This window comes from Podarcis raffonei, chromosome 1 (assembly GCF_027172205.1).
Source record: "Podarcis raffonei isolate rPodRaf1 chromosome 1, rPodRaf1.pri, whole genome shotgun sequence".
Taxonomy (NCBI): Eukaryota; Metazoa; Chordata; class Lepidosauria; order Squamata; family Lacertidae; genus Podarcis; species Podarcis raffonei.
The window spans coordinates 71092404-71119642 of record NC_070602.1 but is presented as its reverse complement, the minus strand read 5'-3'; the positions used below and the strand labels follow the sequence as shown (position 1 = coordinate 71119642).

Sequence of the window (27239 nt, the reverse complement as noted above, 5' to 3'; positions counted from 1 at the left end):
TGGGCAACAAATTGAGCAGGCACTAGCTCTGTGCCAAAAGTTTCTCATGCAATTAATGAGAAAAGAAATTGCATTTGAAAATTATCAAAAAGGGAAAAATTCTCATGGGCAAGGTGCAGAGTTTTTGTTGCATTTACATTTCCAAGGTGGCCGAGGGGTTTCCTTTGTGGTCCTTTGTGGTGTGGGTGTGGAAGAAAAGAGGAAGGAAAGGGTGGCTGTTTGACTTGCACCAATAATATTGCTGTAGTTACTACAACAAATGTTGCTAAAATACACTTCTTGCTTTTAAACAATTTAATCTTGGGGGTGGGCTGCAAAATTGGCTAAAAATATGTCCATAAATATAAATATTGATTATTGCCTCATAAGAAATGGTTTTAAATAGAGGGTGAATTGAATGGGTGGAGGGGGTGGAGGAGAGGTGGAACGAAGAGCTAATTTGGCTAGGGGGCGCAAGACTCAATACAGCTGCATGCTTCCATTGCTGCTCTGTTGAAAACAGCTTCTCCATGCAAGCCAGGAAGTCACCCCTCCAGACAATGGAATGACTCTTCTATTCTTATCTCTGTGGCACCTGAGTGATGCAGACGCTGTTAGGCAGTTAAATGTGCATGCATACTCTGTCCATTTCCCTCCTCCACGTGGCCCCAAGTGCTGGCAACCCACACTACACCACTGGACTACTGCACAGTGGTACCTTGGGTTAAGTACTTACCGTATTTTTCGCTCTATAACACGCACCCGACCATAACACGCACGTAGTTTTTAGAGGAGGAAAATCCGTAGGCATGCCACCCGTAGGCATTCCCTCCATAACACGCACAGACATTTCCCCTTACTTTTTAGGAGGAAAAAAGTGAGTGTTATGGTGCAAAAAATACGGCAATTCGTTCCGGAGGTCCATTCTTAACCTGAAACTATTCTTAACCTGAAGCACCACTTTAGCTAATGGGTGTGGAGGAGAGCAGGACTTTTGTCCCTTTAATAGCTGTGTGGCAGGATAAATTCAACAGGTTAGGTTCCTAGTATGGAAACAGAACTATGTTCCGGCCCTTGACATTCTATCCTGTCAGACATCTTATTACTTGTGTGTTACCCATTATTTATTTTTGGGCCCTCTACCCCACATGCAAGAGAGAATACAAATTTTCACACAACACAATGAATATACAAATATGGCGGAGGCAGATGGCAGAGGTATTGCTCACATAAATTGAGATATGGTTTTCAATGGCCTACTGAGAGGAAGGGCAGGAAAGTCACTTTCTAGTCCACCCCTTCTCTGGATCCAAAACATGAGCTGTTACAGTAGCCATAGCTTTCCCTCCTTACTCCAGTGCTCTGTGCAGCTTCATGGAGAAGGCTGAGAAAAGTCAGGAAACTTGGCCTGGGAACCCTCAGTAGAGTAGAAACCTCTAAGACTGCATAAATCTTATTTAGCTGAATAATAAGAGTTTAATTCATACTTTGTAATGATTTAAATATTTGGGTTTGAGGGCCATTTGTTCACCTGCTGTTTGAATCAACCTTCACTTGATACTGAAAGGTGTATTTGGCACTTCGGTATTAGCTACCTTTTCTACCTGTTTCCTCTGAAGAGGATATAGAAGGCAAGTTGATAGTTAAGGGGCTGGTTATTTCATCCATACACATCTGCACAAAGTAGGTAGGGGTGCTAATTAAAATACGGCTTTCAGATTGCTACAGTTGCTAAATTAAAACTATTTCTAATATAATGGTCCATGTTTCCATTTTGTTAGCTTTTAAGTTGTGTATGCTATTTGTTGAGGGATTAAAAAAAGGTATGCCATAAATGAATTAATGTGTACTTCATTGCAGTTACAATGCCTGCCACATATACAGTGTGCAGATTCATGGGACTGCACAAATTTGAAATAGCTGGAGCTATGGCAGTTATACGTGCATTCATTTCTGCTGTCCTTTTTCATTATGAAACAACGTTGATATTAATGCATATTTTTCATCACTAAAAGCATTATTTTTGGTGGTCCTTTTCAGATGCTGATGTAAACATTCCCCAAAAATGTTACAGCATCCCAGTTTGTTCATGTAGATCAAAACTTAACCTCATTTGTCCTTCAGTCCTTTCCTTTAAAAAAAAAATTGAATGGTTGGTCTTTAAAGACATAATCTAAGGAATGCTGACTGTTCTGTAGTGTTTGGAGGTGATTGGAAGATGGATGGCGGCTAACAGATTGAGGTTAAATCCTGACAAGACAAAAGTACTGTTTTGGGGGGGCAGGGGGCAGGTGGGTGTGGGGGACTTCCGGTTCTGAACAGGGTAACTGTGCTCCTGAAGAATCAGGTGCGCTGTCTGGGAGTTATTTTGGACTCACAGCTGTTCATGGAGGCACAGGTCAATTCTGTGTCCAGGGCAGCTGTCTACCAGCTCCATCTGGTATGCCGGCTGGGACCCTACCTGCTCACATACTATCACACCAGAGTGGTGCATGCTCTAGTTGTCTCCCGCTTGGACTGCAATGCGTTCTATATGGGGCTACCTTTGAAGGTGACTTGGAAACTACAACTAATACAGAATGTGGCAGCTAGACTGGTGATTGGGAGCAGCTACCAGGATAATATAACTGTGGTCCTAAAGGATCTACACTGGATCCCAGTATGTTTCCAAGCACAATTCAAAGTGTTGGTGCTGACCTTAAAGCCCTAAACAGCTTCGGCTCAGTATAGCCAAAGGAGCGTCTCCATCCCCATCTCTGAGCCCGGATACTAAGGTCCAGCTCTGAGGGTCTTCTGGCGGTTCCCTCACTGCAAGAAGTGAAGTAAAAGGGAACCAGGCACAGGGCCTTCTCAGCAGTAGGACCCTTTCTGTGGAACACCCTCTCATCAGATGTCAAGGAGATAAAGAACTGTACAACGACATCTGAAGTCAGCCCTTTATTGGGAAGTTTTTAATGTTTGATGTTTTACTATGGTTTGCTATATGCTTTAAGCCACGGGGTATAAATAAAACAATAATGATGATGATGTACATTTAGCTGTATCTGGCTTGCAGTGAGTAGTTTTGTATGAAATCACCTTTGGTTGTTGCTCACAAAAATTGAAAATTCTACTGACTACTACTTTGTCCCCTTTTCCTGCATCAGCAGTTATAGCAGTCTTCCTTAATTTGGTACCCTCCATATGTTTTGGACTACAATTCCCATCTGCCCTAGCCAGCACTGCCATGCTGACTGAATGATTAGAGTTGTAGTCCAAAATATCTGGAGAGCACCAGCTTCAGGAAGGCTTAGTTACACTAAAACCAGTGGGAGTACTTATGTGAGTGAGTTTAGTCAGCCATTTCTTTAAATAATAATTTAAATGAATCGCTGCTCTTTTCCCAGGAATGACCTTCTGTTTGGAATAATTAATTGTTCCACTAAGCAAGGCTGAATCTTAGGGACAGATTATATATATGTATTATAACTCCTTATCAGGTTATGAAATTATTATTGGTATCAGTATAATTTTGTACACTTATATTTTCAATAATGCTTCGCACAATAGTAATTTATCAAATCTGTTTTTTTAAATAAAAATGTGGTTTGCCAAGTTTTCATCGCTATTAACTGTTCACAGATAATTGAAATTGCCTGTGTCATGCATGTACAGTATTGGAGCCATCTGTTACCTGAAATTTAGTTTGGCTACTTGCCATTTGGATGATAGCATGTGTGTGGACCAGAAAGAGCTTTTAATTTTTATTTTCTACTTGATACCATATGTTGTGTTCATATATATACAGCATTAGTTTAAACATGATGTCGATTAACACAGTTTATGTCAGATTACCACATGACACTTGTGAAACATAATACATTTCATTCAGATTTAGTAGACGCTGGGCTAGTTTGTGTTCATTCATGCCAAATGCTAAATAATATAGCAGTAAATCAGAAAAGCAAAAAGCTTTCTCTGCTTTATCTTGAAAATATAGGAAGCCGCCTCCTTCAGTTAATTAAAACAAACACTTCTTTCTCATTGTGTATATTTATACCCCTGCTCAAAATCCATTTAATTTTACTGTTTGTTTTTCTTGCTTTGGAACTTGTGTACAAATTGCTTATGTATTCTATTTCTTTATTAAATTTCTATACCATCCTTCATCCAAGGAACACAGGGTAGTTTACAATATAAAAACAGCAAAGGTGAGGTTGGGGTCGAAGGGTGCATGGCTGTTGCATCTTCTCACATTGCTCTGCCTGAGCGACTCTGCAAGACAGGGATCTGGGAAAGGCTGTTTGAGAAGGACATAACAGCCATGTGCCCTTTGACTGCAGTCTCGCAAAGTGGGGCAGGGCTGACTCGGGGAGGGCAGCATGAGCAGTGCGACGACCCTGGTAGCCCCCCCGCCCCATGCTACGCTTCATGCATCATAGAGCCATTGGCTCTTGGCCTGTTATAGCAAATGGCAAAGGTCCTTTTAATTTCATTGAGAGCTATGTTGTTGTTAAGTCATTTAGTCATGTCCAACTCTTCGTGACCCCATGGACCAGAGCACACCAGGCACTCCTGTCTTCCACTGCCTCCCGCAGTTTGGTCAAACTCATGCTGGTAGCTTCAAGAACATTATCCAACCATCTCGTCCTCTGTCGTCCCCTTCTCCTTGTGCCCTCCATCTTTCCCAACATCAAGGTCTTTTCCAGGGAGTCTTCTCTTCTCATGAGGTGGCCAAAGTATTGGAGCCTCAGCTTCAGGATCTGTCCTTCCAGTGAGCACTTAGGGCTGATTTCCTTAAGAATGGATAGGTTTGATCTTCTTGCAGTCCATGGGACTCTCAAGAGTCTCCTCCAGCACCATAATTCAAAAGCATCAATTCTTCGGTGATCAGCCTTCTTTATGGTCCAGTTATTTCACTCTAAATGCCCTGTACATAGCAAGTCATGTTTCCAGGTCATGAGCATATGAGGTTGTCCATTTTTCTAGAACCTAAAAATAAAGAAGCACTCTATTTAAATACTGCTGCCTTTAAAAAGTTCACCGAAAGTCCCTCTTCCCAATTTTAAGGATCCCCCTTCAGCCCATCCCCTTGTGAAAGTTCACCTGAATTCCTTGACCCTCAGTAGAGACTTTTAGGGAGATGGGAGTGGGGATAGTGCCAAAAACAGGGCTGGAAAAGTCGAAGTTCTGCCCATCCCCTTCCATGGCTTTTCTCTAGCTGCACCCCAATGTGAACTTGCCTACTTCAGTCAGCCTCATAAGGTTTCCTAACAGTACTACAATCAGGTCTATGGGAATAAAATGTCCTAGGTTTTCCTATCTACTATTTTCTTATGGTTCAGCATCTCACCAATCATAGCCATTAGCAAATCGCTACAGCCTCCCTCTTGGCATTTGATACTGTCATTCACTTTCCTCGTCACCAGTCCCCAATATCTATCTGTCTTGTCCGTCTAATGAAGAATGTAGCACTTCAGGGCATGGTCATTTGTGTTCTGTACAGCATTGGCACAAAATATTTAGTAGTAGATGCTGGCCTTTGGCTATAACAATAAACTTATGAACTATAATACATACTGTAGTGAAATAAGTACTCACAAATATGTGTCAACATTCTTCCTTTAGGGTGATTGTATAAGTGTGAGTATAACTTCCATGAGTACTAGCATGTATTACACAGGGCTACCGATGGTTGAAATGTTTTATTGTTTTATTGCCTACAGATATTTTTATTTGATAAACGTGTTGGTTACTACACAAGTCATATGTATGTATTTAAGAATCTTATGTGAGCATGTGTGTAGATGGCTACTGTGATGTCAGTTTGACTGAAAATGCAGACAAAGCGTTTTTGAAGCCAAAATGAGTCAAGCTAATTTTTCCCACATAAGCTTAAGTCGGGCTTTTATTTATTAAAACCAGGGGGGAAAGTTTGAAAGAAGAGTGGGCTTCTAAATCTGTTATCCGACCAGAATGTGAAAGTAAGAATACTTTTCTTAAGGCTTATTTTATAGGAACCGTATGCATGACTTTCACTTTCTAGAAAGTGGTTTTCTCTTGAACACACATCAGAACCATTCATCATACCATAATTGCAAGTTGTCAGTCAGTGCCGCACCCTTCATGCAGTGGCAGACCGCCAACACATCTGTCAGAAGCACTCATAAGCTTCCGTGTGTTATTGTAATCCCCTACAAAAGGAACAAGTCTGTTCAGCCAGACCACGTTTTCCAAACCGAATAATGACTTATATAAGCACCAAGCCTGGCAAAGCAATTGCAACTTATCTTATGAACAATGAGCTTTGTAATAGAGGGAATGAATCTGAAGAACAGTACACAGTGACTGTCACCTGTAATACACACACACACAAATTTTTGTAGACTATATATGCACTATATGACTAAAAACAAACTTAAATATATAATAGTATTTAGCATTCTCTCTTGGATTGTGCATTCTTATGCTACCCATTGGAGTAAATAGAGTGGTGTTCATTTTTGTAACACTCTCTTACAGCTGTAAGTCTTTGAACTGGAGCTAGGTGTACTATCACCCTGTCCATTTCTAGGCCCAGTTAAAAATGCTGATTTAACCTATAAAGCATTAAACAGGTTGCAACCAGGTTACCTGAAACCTCCTCTTGCATGTGCCAATATCCAAACCTTAAGATCCTATTTGGCAGCCCAGAACAGACTGGGCCCATCGTGAGTTAAGGTGGGTGGCTACTAAGGATAGGGCCTTTTCAGTGATGTCACCCTGGCTTTCAAATTACCTCCCCAGAGAGTCTTGCCTGGCACCTTCTCTGCAGACCTTTTGGCACCTGTTGAGACCATTCTATTTATGCAAGCTTTTAAATTGCTTTCTGAACTAACCTGGGACTATTGTGGCTTAGTGTGGGTAAGCTAGAAACTGTTAATGTTGTCTCTATTACAAGGGAGGGAACCTTTATTTTACTTTTATTGCTTTTGATTTTAATCACCTGAAGCTCTCCTTTGTGTGCCTTCTCCATGCAAGATCCAGAAGGTGGCAACATGAGAATGGGCCTTTTCTGCAGTGGCTACCTGTTTGTGGAATACTCTCCCCAGGAAGGCTGACCTGGCATCTTCATTACATAGATAATGCCTGACAAAAACATTTAGCTGATTAACATTATATGGCTTTTTATATATGTGGGAAGGGGCGTATTGGATTTCTTTTCTTTTTCTTTTATTATATATTTTGCGCTATCATTTTTTATTTTTATGTTTTGAACTGCCTTGTTATCTTCAGATGAAGGATGGTATGCAAATAAATAATAAATAATGCTATAAGCATGTTTAAAATACTATTTACCTATTGCACTGTAAATTGCTGAAATATATGACATAAAGAGAATGAAGTTCTACCACTGCTACTTATCTTTGCAGCCCTAGTTCAAGGGTGGGAGGATTTACAGAAATGATAACATAAATGGAGAGAGACTCCACCCTCCCCCGCCCTTGATCAAAGGCTTTCACAATCTTTGTATGGCGGGAGTGGGGATTTCTAGTGGAGATTAGTATTGCTTGGCTTCTGGCTTCTTGGCTTCCACCACGACCCCATTAACGGGGTGCCCTGAATATGGCGCAGGTTGCTATCAGGGTATTGCACCAATTCACCCAACTTCTAATGACTAGGATTCTACCCAGTGCCCTAACCGCCAAAAGTTGTGACATTTTGCTATGGAGAAGGCAAAGCCTGCAAAGGGGGCCAATTTGTTTGCTGGGCAAATTTCTTCCTGGCTCCAAATATGGCAACCATTGGTAACCATAGCAAAGTGAGGCAATACAGAAATGAAAAACATAGTTAAACAGAAGAAAACTTAGGGAATAAAACGAGGTTAAACCAGCAACTTGGAAAGCAAAATACGTTTGAGATACGCGATAAAGGATTGACCTAGAATGTTATGAGATGATAAGGGAGGAAGGGAGGGTTTACTCTTCCACTGACCATGCATCACTGGCTGGCTGGACACAGGAGCAGCCAATGCCCGGCCAGCCAGTGTGTTACTGCCCACTAGCTGGGGCCTCTGATTGGTCATTGCCTTTTGGGGAAATTCCCAAACTGCCAACCGTACATGTGTGTTCTGGCTGTTAGGGATGGCAGCAGAACGTGAGGGGGTGCAACTGCCCCCCACCCAGGAAAGGGGTAAGTGGCCATTAAGTTATATTTACTAGTGTTTAAAATGTTTGTGAAATGGACGTTACATAAATTGGTGATCTCTCTCTTTTGAAATTTTTAAGGACACGTTAAAGAAGCATAATTCCCAAATAGCACAGCCATAAGTGAATTATCTGTTGTTTCCGCAAAAGGAATATAAATGTCCTAATATATTAATTAACACACACACACACACACACACACACACACACACACACACGGGGGGGGGTACAGATACATGCTCTGAGTCTGATGTTCCCCATCCCTGGCCTAAAATATCTATCATCTATCACAGGCAGCACAGTTAGTAAAGGCCCCTGACTGAGCAAGCAGGCAGAGAGGCAGGCAGCCCTGGCCATGACTCTGGCCATGTGTTGCTTGCATCCTGATGTTGCACTGAGTATTTGCTTGAATTGACAATCAGGCAAGCGGCAGCCAGAGCAGAGTGTGAGTGGCAATGAAGTGCTGGTAGAGAGATCTGTGTACGTCATGTGGTCTACCTTGTGCCCCCTGAGCTAGCCTGCTGCTCTTAGGTGCATGCTAAGATGCTGTCTCAGCTGCCAGTCTGCGGGCCTTCTGCATTCTGGAATGATGAGGGGGATGGCAATCCTGTCCTTTGCCTCAGGCAGCAAAATGTCAGCCATAGGCATAGCATTTACTGAGCACAGTTCTCAAGCTCAGATTCCCACTTGTGACACATGCATGTCTTGTCTTTATTAGAAGTATGTGACAGTTTTGGCATTATCTTCATATGTATATGTTGTCATAATTCCTGAGAATTACGAAAGACACCTGTGCATTTCAATGTGAGAAGTAATCTTAAAAGGACCAAATTCTGGGTTCTAAAAGGCAGTCATCCTTTTTTCCTTTTATACCTCAGGTTCTGTAATGATGCACCTCAAAGCCTGCAGCATTTACCTTAATAGCAAGCAGTTTTTTCTGCAGTGCTATAATAATGTCCTGGCACTTGAAACCATGTCTACTTTTCAGAAGAGGTGAAGGGATAATTTTGCCATGGTGTTCTGGTAAGAACTCCACTTATGAGCTGATGAGACCTTGGAAAACTATAAACAAAGATGAGATTGTAGCTATTGTTTTCATTCTTTCTTATCCTCATTTGAAGTAATTTCAAATCAAGAGCTTATTATGTTGTCCTTTGTATATTTTAACATACAAAAGGAAACCTTTGGCAGGATCCCCGCTTTAGGCATTCTTTTTCATAGTAAGTGTTTTTATATTTTTAAGGTATTATTTGTGGGAGGTGGGTGGTGGGTTTCTTCCAAACATTAAGAATTATATTTCCTGATTCCTGGTTGTGTATTTTTATTTAGTGTGTTTCCTAGCCTTTTAAGTTTCCCTTTGTGAGAACCCTGGGGTGCACCATGATGATGATGTGTGTGATTCCTGCTCAGCCTTTTAAGATTTTGTGAATGTGCGCTCCAAGAGGAAAAGGATCACCACGATTTCATTCTGGGATCATTCCACTGAATCTTTCACCCAGTCACAGGATCCCCAACTTCTCTTGGGCAGCCAGTGTTGGAAATGTTTGACATAAGACCAATATATCTGTAGACCTGTGACTCTAGGATAATCACAGGGAGCACAGAGAACCCAGACCAATCATGAGCCACTTCTCTTGGGTGGTGTATTGAGAGGGGTGGTGGAATGAGTATACCCCACATCTTTCTGAGCCCATGCTGCTGAAATGAGCATGTTCTCACCAGCTGTTGGCGTGCCATGGGTAGCATGGTAACATAAGATCTTAAAATATGTAAACATATTGGTTGTGCCACACTTATTCTAAAAAGGTGGGGGGAAGCTTAATATTTCCAGGGAAACCCCTTACGATATGAGTTTTATTGTTTCAGAAGAAAAGAATAATCCACTGCTTGAATTATTTCAGCTATTTTAAATTTATCTTGTTAGAAAATAATTCCATGGTTGATTGCAACAATGCCTATATGTGTACACAATTTTGACTTCTTTTGTTTTTACATTGTAAGTTGCTTTGAGACATTTTGTGAAAAAGTGACAAATACCGTAATTGAAAGATCATAAATCCTAGTGCAGAGCAGATGGCAATAAAAATAACATGAACCAGTTTATGTTGCCTTTCATAGACGTAAACTATAATGTGTCATCATGGAAGTTAATATCTATTTATTAAAAGAAAAATGGATATCGCTGAATCTTTAAGGACTCAGTAAGCATGCTGGCTTCTTAAAATAGGAGATACTATAAATTCTTTTGGTTACTGTACCTTAAGAAATATGATATATGATAGGAAAGAGCAATTAGATGCATAGTACTTGCTGAAAGTGTCAATTCATGTATTCATCTGCTCAAGAATTGCTAGTAAATTGTGCCCTCTTTTTATCAAAGTATCATTGATTGCTGTTTTGTGAATTCTGAGGCTACATTTCTGCAACATTACAGGTTACTCTGGAAATTAAATAATGGGAATTAAGTTTTCTCTTGGGTGGAAAATGGTGGTTATGTGAAATAGTGCTGCTTATCAACACTGTTAGGTAAATAGTTCAGGAGGATGCATATAAGTGAATAAGGGCAATATAATATACAAATTCATTCCATAATGGAAGATAAAGGAGAAGAATGAAATGTACATTTTGTTTTGACAGGTTCAAAATATAATTTTGGCCTGTTAATGTGCCAAGACGGTGCATCTAAGCAGTTGTGCTGACATTTTGGAAAGCTCCCAATGGATTTTGCCTGGTACAATGCTCATGGAATCAAAATTTTATGGGAGTAAATCATATAATGTCCAAATAGTTCTGTGGCAATACAACTGTATTTTCTCAGGGAACTAAATGTATTTATTCACACTGATCCTGCATGTTTTAGTTGAGCAATCATTAGCATGTTTATAATGGTTCTAATTTAAAACGACATTTTCTGAATTTTATCCTTGAGTCATTTACAAATTGTTCATATTGAGTAAACAAAGGAAACAGATTGCATTTGATACTTAGTAATTTATCTGAAAGAAGAAGGGAGGGTTAATTGTCTCAAAGTTTTGCTCTGTTTGGGGAAGTATGTTCTTTTCTTTTCTTTTCTTTCATTTGCTGCACAGTGCACCCCTTCCCCCTCTGTTCTTGAAGTGAAGAAGGGGAAAAAAAGCCTGGAGGAGTGAGGAAAATGAAAAATTAGGAGCAGGACAAGACTGACCACTCCCAGAGGGGAGTGTGGAGCAGAATTTGAGCTGGCACAAGATTATCTAAAACAGTTGGTGCATTCCTTAATGATCAAGTGCCTGAGAAGCCCAGCTCTCTCTCACAGAGCATCTGTGTTGATGTTTATATCTGTGCCTTGCTGTATGGGAAAAGCATGCTTTCTCTTCTTTCTCTGCTAAAAATAAAGAGGAATATAGCATTGTATGAGCTATTTTAGGAGAACAAAAACATCTGAAAGGTGAAAGGTTTTGTTTTTTAATAAATAAATTAAATTAATAAAGGTCAGGGCTGAATCTTAGGCTCTCCCTGTATGTCGAGATGGAAACAAGATGGGGGGAGGGAGGGCACATAGGCAATGTGTGGTATTTTATCTATGTGCATTGAAGTTTTCACGAGAGATTCACTTTTTTAAAAAAAGCAAACCATTCTGGGATTTCTTGGTGTAGCCTGCAAGCTCTTTTTCTCAGTCAGGCTCAGCTTAGATTACAAGCCTGGCAACAGCCAGTATTTATATCGCAGCCTTTGGATTCGGAAAGACCAGAGTTTCAAGTGAGAGCTAGTAATAGTTTGGGAATATGTGTGGAATTCAGAGTAAAACGAATGCATTTTTAGTGCCTAATTATTTTTAGTGGGCTTACAGACTTGTAATTAAAAGTCTAAGGCAACTCTCAAAGCTCTGAACGGTTCTAATTTTACCATTTTAAGGGAAAATATTTTTCACCAACAAGGGAAAGATGTATTAAGACCTGCAGATTCAGACATAGCTGTCAAGTGTCCCTTATTTAAAGGGACAGTCCCTTATTCCAGCGCCATGTCCCGCTGCTGTCCCTTATTGATAGATGTCCCTTAAATGTCCCTTAAATGATGTCCCTTAAATTTCAAAGGAAGCAGCTCCTCTCCCTCCCTCCCTGCCGGCCAGGGAGGAGGGAGGCTCCAACTGTGTTGCTTGGCTGTGTTGCTCACCCAATAAGAAGTCTAAGAACGACTGGTGGGTGGAGCTTGCATGCCTTGTGTGTGGCTAGATAATGCAAGCTGAGGGGGTTTTTGAATGCTGGACGCCATTTTGTTGCACGTGCTGCTGCAAACTTTGCAGTGCAAAGCCAGGCCGGGGAGCCATCTTAAGTTGAGGCTGCATAGGCCTTGTGGTGCATGTGATTCAGATTCTATTCAGTTGAACCTCTGGTTACAAAGTTGGTTGGACAGTGTTCTCGAAGCTACCAGCATGAGTTTGACCAGATTGCAGGAGGACAGGGAGACTGGAGTGAGGCTGCAGGTCCATTATTTTGGCTGCTGGTCCCTTATTTTCAAATCTGTAAGTTGACAGCTATGGATTCAGAAGATTTCTTGTTTTAAGGCCCTGCCTTGGGTACATATGCTTACTGACAATAATTGCAGTTAGGAAAAACCAGCTCCAGAACTCTTCTGTACCATGCACCCATGTACCTCCCTACCCCCCTCTACTTTAGCCCCCACAGTCTCTGTTGCTGGTGCTACCACAGCTGTTTGGATCAGTTGCAGCAGCATCTAGTGGTGGGGAGCTGCAATATGTAAGATACATGGAGATGAATTGTATGACTGCTCTTCATTATGTTTTTATAAAAACTGAAATAAAGCCTTTTATTAAAACAGTGCAAGTAGTTGATCCCACAGCAGGTAGACTAGGTGGGTCTGCAGACCCCCAGCTATGCTTGGCTGCCTGTGCTGCTGTAGGCAGTGGGGGAAATCACATCAATTCAGTGAGATATTTTGGTGGACCAACCTCTTCTTCCTCCTCCTCCTCCTCCTCCTCCTCCTCCTCCTCTTCTTTTTCTTTCATCAGTACTTCCTAATAATGCATGACTTCATAGTTTTGCTAGAACAGGCAACACACTCCTTGATTAACTCAATTTTTTATATAAGGAAGCAAATTCACTGGAGCCATCATTTTTTGAACCTCAATTATTTGTCTCCTGTTTTGAAAATCCACCATGCATGCATCCTTCATATGTTTTGTGTCTATCAAAAAATACAGTTAATGTGACATGTGCCATTCTAATCTCTTGGATAGATATTAGTTTGGGATCCCGTACTACCCTCATAACGTCCTATTTTGTGGCCTTATGTTGCCTGTTGCTGGTGGCAACGCCACTGGCAGTAATGTTTCTCGTACAGCAATCTCTGCAGCGGTATTGGATGCCTCCATGGCACTGAGTCCTCTCTCCCCTGTAGTACCCCAAATGAACACAGGCAAACAGAAAGTGGTACCTCCAGATACTGTTGGACTACAACACCCATCTTTCCTAACATTAGCCGTGCCAGATGGTAATTTGAGTCCAACAACATCTGGAGGGTTCACATTGGCTATCTTTGTGGTAGGTAGTTTAGCTTAACTATACTGAGGACTGAGCTGATTTGAGAAGCCATGCATCCTAAGTATGAGTCAGATATGAGAAGCTATGCATCCTAAGTATGTATGGCAGAGCACTATGCACGTAGTATGGTCTAATGGTTGCTGCTGTTGGTGCTGCTTTGTTGCTGGCCAGTCACCTAAGTGATATCATTTTGTAATGTTTTGTGGGGGGTAAAGTTGCCCAGACCTGGTATGACCATGCTCCATTTTGCTGTGTTTCTGTTGAATGAGAACTAGTATTAATCATGTCTGGGGAAAATCTGCTAGAGTTCACTCCACTGTGGCAAATCAACACCTCCAGTCACGTAATGGTGCATTCACATAAAATATTCACCATATGAAATTGATGTGGCATAATTAATATGGGAATTGGGCCTTCAATGAGGGTCTCCTAAAAAGAAGGGAAACTGCAACAATCTCTGTCTGTTTGAAAATATAATGATTGTTCTGCATTCTGTTGTATTTTGTTGTATTATGACAGTTATCAGGTGATAAAAATAGGCAAGACTTCATTGTTTTTGTACTACAAATGTTAATATATTGAGGGTTATTCATGTTTTGAAATCATTGCTTGTGTTTTAGATCTAGTTAGAATTCCCTTCTCTCCCACCCAGATTTCTCCTGATACTCTAATATATTTTATATGTACTAAGACAAAAACAAATAAACAAGTCAATGTGATTGAAATGTTTTCCTGAACAATATCTATTTATTGCTTATAAATCTACCATACATTTGCCATCATTATTAATAAATAAATGTGCTTTTGTCTTCTGTCACTGTGTACCAAATGGATAAGGAAATGATTGTATGCAAAACAAGTCATGTTTTAGAACTCATATCAGCAATAATTATCAGTTTACAGTATTGTTACAACATGTTTTGAAAGAAGCTTATTATAAAAGAAAGAAAGAAAGTGGGCTTCTCAAAGCAGTGAGAGTAAGACAGTTGATCACACTTACCATTGATATGGATGTTATAAATATGCCACTGTGTACTATAGTGTTTTATTGAGTCTCAAAAAGTCAGAGCTGATTTGAAATAATAATGTCTGACAGTCAGGGCTTTGAAGTTTTGCTACGGCACACACACATTTAGGCTTTCTTTTATGTCTGACTTTTACCATAAAAAGCAAAACACACACATGGCATGAATGCATTCTTCATATCTGTATGTCAAAGAAAGTAATGTGAGGGCTACTTCAGTAAATTAAAAATAACCTGGGGGTGGACGAACCCTATGTAGATGGATGCAGGCCACTGGAAGGTCATAGTACTCAGGAAAGGTAGAACTGGGCTTCTTCACTTGTTGAAGGTCATAAGATTGGGATTGTAGTGGATGGGGGGTGGCGGCGTGCGGGAGAAACCAACCCTTGATAGGATCAAGATGACTTTGATTTAGTCAGAAGAACTTAAGACCTTGATAGCCAGCACACTTGTTCTTCATTGGCAGTCAGAGATTCTTTCCATTCCAAAACTGATTGATTACTCAGTGGATAAATGTTAATTGTTTTCATCATGCCCTCTGATCACAGAGACATGCTTTTCATCTTTCTTTCTTTTTTTAAACCTGGAGCTCACATGATCTCTTAAAAAGCGTTGTAGTGAATCTGAGCCTGGCCTTGGCTGGGGAGGGCGGGGTATAAATAAAAAATTATTATTATTATTATTATCACTTCCCCTTTCTCTTCCCAGTGATGCCGCCCTGAGACGCCCTGTGTCGTCTTAACACCTTAAAATCAGCAATTGCATAAAATTGTACCAGCACACATGGATGAGCTCAGCAATAAACCAGATGATCACATATACAAGCTTTCGGGGTTTTCTTCTGATGCTATTTATTTCTTACACTTCAAACCCGCTTCCCAACCAAAGTTCTCATAGCAACAAATCATTAGTCACTGTGGGTTTTCTTACATGTGCGCATGAACTGCAGATCAGTACCTTAAGCTAAGGTACTTAAGCTAGTGCTTCTCCAGCCTAGTGTTCATTTTAGTTATCTTTCAAAGTCCTTGTGAGGCTAGGATTTGACAACTTATTTAATCGCATGCTACTTCACACATTCATTAAGAGTTGAACCTTAGTACCATTATTTCCTGTTAAAGAGACATTCACAATTAGATTAAATAGGCCTGTGAAACAGTAATGAAGATGCCTTCTGAGTGTGTGCAATATGGGATTTCACTCAGGTTTTAAGGAAAATGTCCGAGGGCATTACCTCATTACCACAGAACCCTCCCTACCACACTTTGCTTTCTAGCTTGGCACCTGGTCATCTGGTACTAAGAATATGTCCTGGGTCCTGTGTAGTTAGAGATAAAATTGAGTATAGGCAATAGGCATAGCTTTTCTTTGCCATGGTTTTCGGAGGTTTTGTTTGTTTGTTTTGGCTGTTTTGTTTCTGTTGTCACTAAAAAAGAAAACTTCAGTACACTTGTAATCGTAAAAAGCTACTCAAAGGGGGCCAGAGCTTACTAATAAAGGAGACATGATTTATCTCATTGTTCCACAGAAAGAATAATTTATAGACAATCATAAACACTCAGAAGAAACGTGGTGTACATGTGCATGTGTAAACTCTGCTTTGTCAGGAATCTGAGCTCTGCTTCATTTGGAGGCTAAGACCGTCAGGGGCTACTAACCACAATAACTATGCAGTACTTCGACTGTTAGAGGAAGTTTGCCTCTGAATGCAAGTTGCTGGGAATCATAACTTGGGAAAGGACTGTTCCACTCAAGTCTTGCTTGCCGGCTTTCCATAGGCATTTGGCAAGTCACTGTGAGAACAGACTGCTGGTGTAGATGGGTCATTGACCCAATCCAGCAAAGCTCTGCTTACAGTGGGTAGGATTTTTGATAGCAGATTTCCAAATTCAGATCAATTGCTTGATAATACTGCAGCTTATAGGTCAGGGCATTTTTAAATAAACCCATGTTGTGGCACAGACAGGGACACGGGTGGCGCTGTGGTCTAAACCACTGAAACACTTGAGCTTGCCGATCGGAAAGTCGGCGGTTCGAATGCGTGTGATGGGGTGAGCTTCCATTGCTCTATCCTAGCTTCTGCCAACCTAGCAGTGCAAGTAGATAAATAGGTACCGCTGCGGCGGGAAGGTAAATGGCATTTTCGTGCGCTCTGGTTTCTGTCATGGTGTTCCATTGTGCCAGAAGCAGTTTAGTCATGCTGGCCACATGATTTGCAAAGCTGTCTGTGGACAAATGCTGGCTTCCTCGGCCTGAAGTGAGATGAGCACCGTATCCCATAGTCGCCTTTGATTGGACTTAACAGTCCAGGGGTCCTTTACCTTTACCATTTACTGGCACAGATGCGCTTGTTACACCAAGCACATACAAAAATGATACATTTGCCCATGGCATAGAATCAAGAAATATTTATAAACAGGAATCCATCAGGTTGGAGAGTGCATGGTTTTTATAGTCACTTTGAAATGGGGTCATAATTCCAATTTTACCAGTACTGTTACACACCACCTTAATCTCCATGAGTGGTACAAGATTCCAGGGGTTCTAGGCACTTACCCAGGGTTTGTGTTTTCTTTTGGGAATAAGGCACAGCGACTGTGGTATCTTTATGATACGTGACTTTATTTATGCAGATATATAACCTGCACCTAGATGGAGGGACTGCAGAACATTCACATCCTGTGAGGATCTGGCTTCCCCCCTAAGGGCAGCATTGGATTCAAAGGAGGGGGAAAAGCCATCTTCTGTGTCTCTTTGTTTCAGCCTGTCATCCCCAGCTCATTTGGAGTTCTGCCCCTTCTTCTCCTTCTGATTACTAACTGAGTCCAAGGACCTCCGCCAGGCTACATCATTTAGAGCTGAAACCCTCAACCTGGCCTTTGCTCACTAGCACCCAGCGATGAAAGGCCCCAACCCCATTTGCCTGGCCGTGATGGTTTCCTTGATGGGCCATCACTGCCCTTTGTCCCCTGCTAATGTCCCATCCAGGGACGTGGGTGGTGCTGTGGGTTAAACCACAGAGCCTAGGACCTGCCGATCAGAAGGTCGGCGGTTCGAATCCCCGTGACGGGGTGAGCTCCTGTTGCTGGGTCCCTGCTCCTGCCAACCTAGCAGTTCAAAAGCACGTCAAAGTGCAAGTAGATAAATAGGTACCGCTCCGGCGGGAAGGTAAACGGCATTTCTGTGTGCTGCTCTGGTTCACCAGAAGTGGCTTAGTCATGCTGGCCACATGACCCGGAAGCTGTACGCCGGCTCCCTCGGCCAATAAAGCAAGATGAGCGCTGCAACCCCAGAGTCAGCCATGACTGGACCTAGCGGTCACGGGTCCCTTTACCTTTAATGTCCCATCCAGTTAACTCTGCAGAGCTGGCTTGGCTCATTAGCATAGCTAAATCCAGGAGGTTTCCACATTTGGCAAAACTTAATCAAAGCTTAATCAGTTCTCACTTTTACTAAATCATGACACATTTAGGAGGATCTAGCCCACCTCAACTCATAACAGTATTCTTCTTATTAATAATTTCATTTATAGACTGCCCTTTGTTAATGGCCACAAACAATTTACAATACATTAAAAAGTGATCAATGACCTGTACAGTTAGTGAAACCATACTACACAGCATTTCAAACTGTAACCATTTTCAATTCATAGTAATCAGGATAACACTAAATTACTATAAATTATAAATAACTATAAATTACTAATTGTTATTAACACAATGATAATTTCTATATAGATACCAACCCAGAGTTCTCTCAGCATTCCATTTTTTCCATACCACTAATGTATGAGGGCCTTTCCACATTTACTGCAATGGACCCCCCAGCTCCTTTTAAATAAATAGGGAAGCCCTTGTGGCCAGGGAAGCTGTGCCTAACCCTAACCCTGCAGGAAAGGACAGAACTGGTCAGCTGTAGGAACCCAGTTCTAAATATATTGGGCTTTATTTGTTTATTTTTGTGGAACTAATGCTCCCTCCATTGTGTCCAGCATCTTGAAAAAATGCTCACACATTCTTTAGAGATTATGTAAGGTGTAACTTTTGGTCGTTTGTGCTGAGCAGAAACTCGAAAATGTTCAGTCTGCCTGGAACATACTTTTCCCCAACTGTTTATCAAGTCCCATTGATTTAATTGGACCATCTGTTTTATTTCCTCTGGATTGCTCCCTTGACACTCATACTGGATTTTGTAATCTCTTCCCCTAATCAAACTATGGTGTATCCAGTGTTAGCCATACTCAGAGTAGACCCTTGAAATCCATAGACTTAATAAGTACCTTAAGACTCTTTATTCCAGTGCTCTATTAACATTGGATCTAACCTTCTGTGTACATATAGAAACTTACAAATTCAAACTGGAGAAGGACAGGTTCTTGATTTGTTTGACAACAGATAATCTTTGGGTTAGGCAACTATGCATTTTTCAGGCTGCTCCTTCCCAGCACTGCAGTTTTAGCAGAACCTGCACTTTCTTAATATTATTTCTATTTTCTGAGATTTCATATCTTGCCTAACCTCAAAGATTTGGATTGTGCTTTCATTGGCCACAACCTGATATAGGGAGATATATCACAGCTGAGCTGTCAAGATGTTTTCAGACGATTGCCATTTGTTGATAAAAGAAAAGAAAGCTTTGTTTTGTATATGTTATCAAGAGAAGAGAGATAGCTAGATAGATAAATAAATAAATAAATACTCATTGCCATTTGTGTGTGTGTTTAATGCTTCTCTATTTATATAAGTTTTAAAAATACTACATAAAAGGTGCCTTAAAAATCAGGCATATCTTTTTGTTCCTTGATTCATTTTGCTCTAATACTGTATTGTCATAAACTGGGCAAAAGTATCCTACTTTAAATATTTTATTGTTAACTTTCTGTAAATATCAATATAAAGCCAGCGTTCTTTGTTTTTGGCAGGGCACAAGAGATGCAGCTTTTTAAACTGATGATATCACAGAAAAGGACAAATTATAATGTTCTATCGATAATTGGTGGTTATTTGTTGATTCTTCTATTATCTGGCCAAAACTCATAAAAATAATAAAGGCTTGTAATTGTTAAAATTAAATTATTTGTTTTATTGTGTATCAAGTATTTTAATGCTGTCTATTACAACTTAGTGCTTCTTAATTTTGCTCTTTTTTGAAAGGATATAATTAGTATATTGGCTTTCCCTACTAAAATATTACTTGGGGGTGCAGGGATGCATAAGCTGTGCTGTCCTTCCAAAGACACTTCTACAGTGTTGCAACCAAAACTTGTATAAAGATTGTACTGTAACTTTTATTGTGATAAAATGGCAACACGTAACCCTTGGGATTTGTCCACACTGGAGCAAAATGTGGATTCACATCAGAGTGTCTGCCTGTTAACATAGGGGCATTCATATGACATCTTCCCCCATCACAGTGTTTTCCCAGACATTTCCTCCTTTATATGTGGCATTTATTGATCCTTCAGTAGTTCAAATCGGGGGGAGGGGGGGGAATGCATTTTAAGTGGGTAAGGCCAGGTCCAGGGACAATACAGCTGTACCTCAGAAGTCAAACAGAATCCATTCTGGAAGTCTGTTTGACTTCCAAAACGTTTGGAAACCAAAGCGTGGCTTTGGATTGACTGCAAGTACAGCGGCAGCAGATGGTATGACGCGGAAGTTGTGCAGGAAGTTAGATTGTTCAATGCAAAATACTTATTTTATTGTGCAGCAGCTCAAAATATCTGCATGTTGATTTCACAAACATTTAAGTTTTTATTAACGCTTTCTCTCCCCCTTGTTTTCATAGATTCATCTTGCGTAGAAAAGTTACTTTCTAAAGACTGGAAGGAGAAAATGGAAAGATTAAACACAAGTGAACTCCTCGGAGAAATTAAAGGTATAGTATAAATTAGACACCATATTTTATTTTGAAAAGCAGATTTTTTTAATAGTGCAAAAAGTCCTATTGACGTTTACCCCCGACTTTCCAAGAATACTAATAGGACTTCTCTGCATGTGGTGAAGTAAATAGCTTTTTAGTGAGGCGCCTGCTCTGGAACTATGGATTTTGTGTTCAGGCAGGTTTCATTTTTTGGATCAGGTCTGTCTCAGATTCATTGAACTCTGCAAAGTTGAGTTATGTTCTTAAGCCTGCATTGGCTTTCTGGTTGGTACATGCTGCATAGGAGTGTCCTAAGATGTATAATATACACAGGTGGCCGCCTCCTATAGTGAACATGGAGGCAAGGGATTTCCGGAGAAAAAGTTCCTTGTATCCTGCAATAAAGCTCTCCAATGTTCCTTTTGTATACTATAGTTCGCAACCACAAACATGGAACCATGCTTCCTAGTTGTTTCCTTGGGCTACCGCTCTCAATCAGTGTATGTATGTTTTTAGTTATTAAGATATTTATACATCATCTGTTATGTGGACTTTTTAAGGTGGTGTTCAGCAGTACAATAAAATCCATATAGAAACACAATTAAATACAAGTCCAGTGAAGCAGCAAAATAATATTTAAATTTCTAACAGAGACTAACATCAATAGATTGGAAAGGTCATGGAGAGCAATTAAGTTTTTAGCATGCACCAGAATTGTAATCTGGATCTTCTGGATCAAGATTAAGGACAGCCCCACCTAGAGCATACATTTTATAGTAAATGAGTATTGAGGTTACCAAGCCATGGGTGCTGTGGCAAGGAATGTCCAGGAATGGCCATGCTGTAGAATACATGTACTCCAGGACAGTCTGTTAGTGATTCTGAACAGTATTTCATTAAGAAAACATTGCTTAGTTTGAAAATGTAGGGATTTGCCAGGTTTTACTACTTAATTGTGTTTGTGTTGTGTAGTTATTCTTTCCTCCTTCCCAGATTCACCGATTGTTCATAGTGGAGCTGTGAAGCAACATTGTAAGACGGAAACAAGTTAGGTGATTGTGGAGGGGGTGGGTAGAGAATCTCAATAGCAAGAAACAAAGGTGTGGTTCTGTGAGGAAGAGCTGCTCTTTGCACTGACTGTTACTGGGGAGTTCTCTGCTTTATCAGACAGAAGGCGTTGTTCTTAAGGATAAATGAAGCACATACTCTCCCTTTGAAAAAGTGGCCTGCAATACTGGCAGATCAGTTATGGTGAAGGATGCCAGGAAAAAAGGGGAAAAGGCAGCCAAGCTCTTCCGTGCCTGCGTGTTTGCTATGCCAACCTTGTTTACCAAAACAAAGAGATGTGAAAATATTAGTCATAATACAAGACATATAGTGGAAGGTGCATTTTTTGGCCTTAAGGTAGATGTTTAATTGCCTTGATCTTATTTAAAATTAGAGTCTATATCTGTTTATAATAGACTTGATAAGATAAACATTGGATGGGAATTGCTTCTCTACTCCCTGGACACAATTAATTTTATGTTGCATGTAGTACTTACAGGCAGTTCACCACAATGCTTTTCTGCATGCATCCTAGTGAAATTAGTTGAAGCTGCTTGCTGGCTTATTTATTTGAGTGCGATGTTTATCATCTTTTGGACATAAGCAACAATTCCTGAACACTCTGGGTTATTTTCCAGTGGACAGAACTGGTGATCCTTATGAGGTCCTGTCTCTCTGTAGCACATCAAGATGCAGAGGGCCATAGATATGATCACTCCTGAGCATCATCTACAAGACTGTGGAGCATATTCATCTTCCTGGTATACTGGGGAGGTATGTGTTATGAAGCAGGTTGGATGATGGCTAAAGTGTAAGTGGCAAAAGCCTGATTGGGAAGACAACCAAGCACATGTTATAGCACATAATCATGCCTGCTGCATGGTGATGAATGCAGCAAAGAATCCCAACTTCTACTGCCATCATGTCAGCTCAACATAACTCCTTAGGGGTGGTCCATAGACTGGTGTCACCCAGGGGGTTTTTTCAGCTGGAACTCACCAGAACTTAGTTCCAGCACCCCTCAGGTGAGCACCAATGCCATTATAAGAGAACAAGGGACATGTTCATGGTGAGTTCTGGCACCTCTTTTTCTAGACCAAAAGCACTTGTGTCACTTATATTGGTGGATGGAGCCTGGGACATCTCAGAGGGTTAAATGAGGTTTCCAATGCTCCATCAAGCCTTGTTTTGTGGGATCAGTTTCAGTTTTTGCAGCCTGAAGAGGTTTACAAGATGGTTGTGAGTATGCACCCACTGATGCTACCTCTTGGCTCTTTGCCCTCATGGCAGATTAAATCTAGGTGGGTCAGGAGGATAACTGGTTGAGTTCATATTTGCATGAAGAGGTGGTGCATGCAACCTTGAAGGTGTAGTAATGTAGCCACTCCTGAAAAAAAGCCCACCCTGGACCTGATTATGTTTAACAGGGTACTTAATATGCACCCACACTGTGCATATTCCTTGATCTGTATCAAGTTTCATGCTGATGGCTTGTGATAGGTTGTTTGTGGGGGCAAATGACATGACATATAACTGCGTGTTTACAGGATTTGCTCTGGCTGCCAATCTGCGACTGTGCTAAGTTCAAGGTTTTGGTATATAAGACCATATAGAGGTTAGCTCTTCAAAGGTTAAAAGATCAAAATTTCATTGGGCTAGTGCTCCCAAATAGCTCCCATCCAATATTAATGAATGGAAAATGACTTAATTAGAAATATCTCCAGCAGTAATTTTACATGCAAAATCTCCCTTCCTTCCTTCCTTCCTTCCTTCCATCCTTCCTTCCTTCCTTCCTTCCTTCTTTCCTTCCTGTGTGTATACCTTATGTAAATAAAATATCGAGGTATACAATGACAGTGATTTAAAGCCCCACCCCCATTTTCCAACTTTCCCAGTCAACTATCAGAAAGCATGGTGCCCCTTATTGCCACAAATAGCCTGTTTTTAGTTTTGTTTCACATGTCTACATAAATCTCTTACTTAGCAGAGTCCTGCAAGCATCACACTGTTGTTCCACTGAAATAGCCTCCAGTGGTTTCTCTCAAAATACAGGGTCTTTGAAGATCAAATAAAGGAGGCCAGTCCATACACAACATAAGCAGTTATGCTATCTCCAAGAGTCATGATGGTTCTAGCAGCCTTGTAGATAGAAGGCTTCTGGGTCACAATCTAGTGGGTGAAGTGTTCTGGCTTCCATTTCTAGAGGAGTATACTACTGGAACATAATCTATATTTACACACATTGTGGCTTAAATGTCACATGCAGTCTTTCTTTGTACAGTATGCTCTATTTTTGGATGGACATTGACGGATGTGCATAGCTTTACCCACTACAGAAAAGCATTTGCATTGTATGACTCTTTGACTTGCACATAATTCTTTAATTCCACCATGCAAAGATCTTCTTCTTTGATAAATTAAAGTGAGTTCAAAGCTTTTGTTTGTAATTCCGGTGTCCTAAGAATAATTAGCAAACAGAGAGGCCTGTGCTAGTTTCAAGATTTTAAGAGCTTGATAAGAGTTGACCTGCTGCATAAGAGATTTCCACTATAAAATACACTGTGCATATTCCTTTATCTGTATCAAGTTTCATGCTGATGGCTTGTGATAGAAATAGCTGTTACTCTCTTCAGAGAAGAGAATTGTGAGGAAAGATGGAGTATATATTGTAATTGTGATAGGAGTAGGATTGGTATCCATTCTGTGAAGGTTGTGCTACTACGTTGTTGCTAGAAGTGCTGCCTCTTGCTTTCAGAGGGAGGCATAAAGTGGGATAATTGGTATTACAGTTGTATTAGGAATTCAGAAAGAGAAAAATGTAGGTTAGCTGTCAGAGGTTCAGCAAGCATGATAACAAGAATACACAGGAACTCTGTGAGCAATAGAAGGCTGAAAAGATTACCGTATTAGTTTTCTTTACAGTTTATTTGAGATGCATTGAGATTATTTCTCTAATAGTGCCAAAATCCCTTTTGGCAAGTCACAAGTGTATACCGCAGCCTACTTTATAAATATATATGGCTTATATATCACAGGAGCACCCATAGGTTTTTAATTATGCCACTTTGTACGGTTGTAGACATTTCAAAGCTCCCCTTTGTGCTCTCTGTTATAAACGTCTTTTCCTTCTTTTGAAGTCTACATGATATACATATGAGCAATTAAAAACACAGCTCAGGGTTGGAGACACAAGGTCTTCTTAATTAAAACTCAAACAAAAGCTACAAGCAAAGCCCCCCTCACTCTATGATTAAGGTCTAAAGTGTTACAATATATTAGAATCATTGTTAACTGCTAGGGTTTAAAAAATCAATATACAGGAAAAAGATCAGTTGGTTCCAATTAGAGAAATCAATGTAAATACGAAACAGAGGGAAGAAACCCTTAAACCCAGTAGCAGGTCCTGATTAGTAATATACTACAGGGCATAAAATTATTTTTAGTAATGAATTTATTAAAGTGACCACATGGAATAAAATGCTTAATTTTCCATAGTACTGATATGCAGTGTAAGTATGTCTTAAATATATTGTTTATTGGCTGTTTCTTGTATATAGGAAGAAAACAAAATGAGACTCCAATATTTCTACAACTAAGCATATTTAAGTGCATAACTCCCCCCCACCCACCCATTGAAATCAGTAAAAGTGCTTAACTCTGGGTGGATCATGCATTAAACATGCAATGAAACTTTTTACTCATGGCTGGCCACTAAGATTTCTGTTTCTCATGAGACTACTGTTTGTGTGAAGTGTCTCGAATGCATAACCCCCCCCCCCCCAAAAAAAAGAGGTGTCAAGGTTGGAGCAGAAACAAGTCAGCACTAAGTCACCAATGTCAGTGAAATGAAATCCTTATTCAAGTAAACCTAAATACAATTCAGGCCTAGTGGTCTCAGCAATCCTTCCTGGTAGGTCTTGCCCCGATGACAAAGTTGTGAGGACTGAAGGTCCCTGTCTTCCCACCCTTCTCTAAGGCTCCTCAAGTGTCCCCCCCCCCCACAGTCTCAAACTGCATCTGCACACAACTGATCTGTGTTCCATTTTTTCTGCATGTTCTCAGAGACTGGGAGGGGGGGGAGAGAGCTGGTAGCAGCAGGAGGGGAAGACTCCCTGAATTCTTCAGAAGCCTCTTCACCCCCTTCCTCTGCAGCCTCTGTTTCAGCCTCAGAGTCTGAACTACACTCTGGCACACACTCTTCCTACTCACTAAACCCTGTTGCTCCTCCAGCTCCCCTCCCCAACAGTCTTCTCTCTCTGACCACCTATCGTTATCCCACCACCAATCCCCTTGCTATTGAGCCTTCTTCCCCTGGGGGTTCAGCTGGGGGTTCTCCAGCTGGTGCCTCCCAGCACTCCTCTGCACCCAGCCAGTCCATGGCATGAGGTAGCATGCCTTGTGCCCCTCCTGTAATTGGCCATGAGAGTGACTATCTTGCATGTGAACAGATAAACCATATATTTTCACTCATAAAGTTATCCCAGGATTAAATATAAATAAATATTTGGTAGGTCTCTAATTTGAGAATTTTATATAACCTTCTTCAGAAACTATGGTGCTCAGATCCCCTCACTCAAAGACAACTCTAAATTCTAGCTCATTGAGTTGACAGTAATGAGCAAGCTTGCTCAGGCCAAACAAGTAAATTACTTCAAGTAACAAACAGCTTTCCAGAACGCACCTTTAGCAGAACAGTTGTCAGTATCTTGAATTGTAGCTACAAATTCCAGTCATAGCATGAGACTTACCTCATTCTGAAGTTCATTTATAGTAACAGAGTTAGCCAGGCCCAACAGGCCATAAAAACAATAAGTACGAAATGGATTGCAAACAAAAGAAGCTGAAGAAGAGTATACATTTGCATGTGGACCACTCTATGTCTCATTGTTCAGTCTTTGTCCTGAACAATATAGTAAAAAGACATGTCCGGAAACTGATTTTCATAATATTGGTAAATCATGAGGCATTGGTTTTTAAAAAGAAATTATTCAATGCTGTTATGCTCCAGATTTATTTCTTTTAAAAAAAATTCAGGTGGCAAAACTAGAGAAATTCTATGTCTGAGACCATAGAAACAGCAGAGAGATTTCAAAATGGCTTGATGTGCTAAGGCAGTGGTTCTCAAAGGGTGCAGTGTGCCACACTGGTGTGGCAGGAGAGGATGGGAAGTGTGGGAAGATTCAAGGATGATCAATATTATATTTTGGGAATGATTCATGTAGCTGCATTGTTTTAGAGTTTCTAGATGTCCCATGATCATATTAGAAAGTAGTTGTGTTCTATGTTATAAATCAAGCACTGCTAGCAGTTGTTTCTTTTTGTTCTTCAATGTATTTCTTGAAGGACCTTATATAATAATAGCAGGGTCTGGAATGGTTCAAATGGGGAGAGGCAGACCTTGAGATATTGCGGTCCTGAGCTATTTAAGGCTTTAAAGCTATTTAATAGGTTTTTTTTAGCTATTTAAGGCTGGATAGGTCAAAACCAGCACTTTGAAATGGGCCTGAAAACTAATTGGCAGCCAGTGCTGTTGGGCCAGGATCAGTGCAATATGCTCAAACAGTCTTGCCTCGCTGAACAACCTGGCTGCTGAATTTTGCAGTTTCCAAACTGTCTCCAGAGGCA

At 40.6% G+C, this 27239-nt stretch overlaps 1 protein-coding gene across 17 annotated transcripts in view; it reads left to right on the top strand.

Annotated features, from left to right (window-relative positions):
• SOX6 (SRY-box transcription factor 6) overlaps positions 1-27239 on the top strand; it is a 448703-nt gene that overhangs the window by 230655 nt on the left and 190809 nt on the right. For all 17 annotated transcript variants that reach the window (XM_053392405.1, XM_053392369.1, XM_053392397.1 and 14 more), the window contains one exon: positions 20493-20582. In XM_053392405.1, the coding sequence (XP_053248380.1) occupies positions 20493-20582 (90 nt within the window). The remainder of the gene's footprint in view (positions 1-20492; positions 20583-27239) is intronic.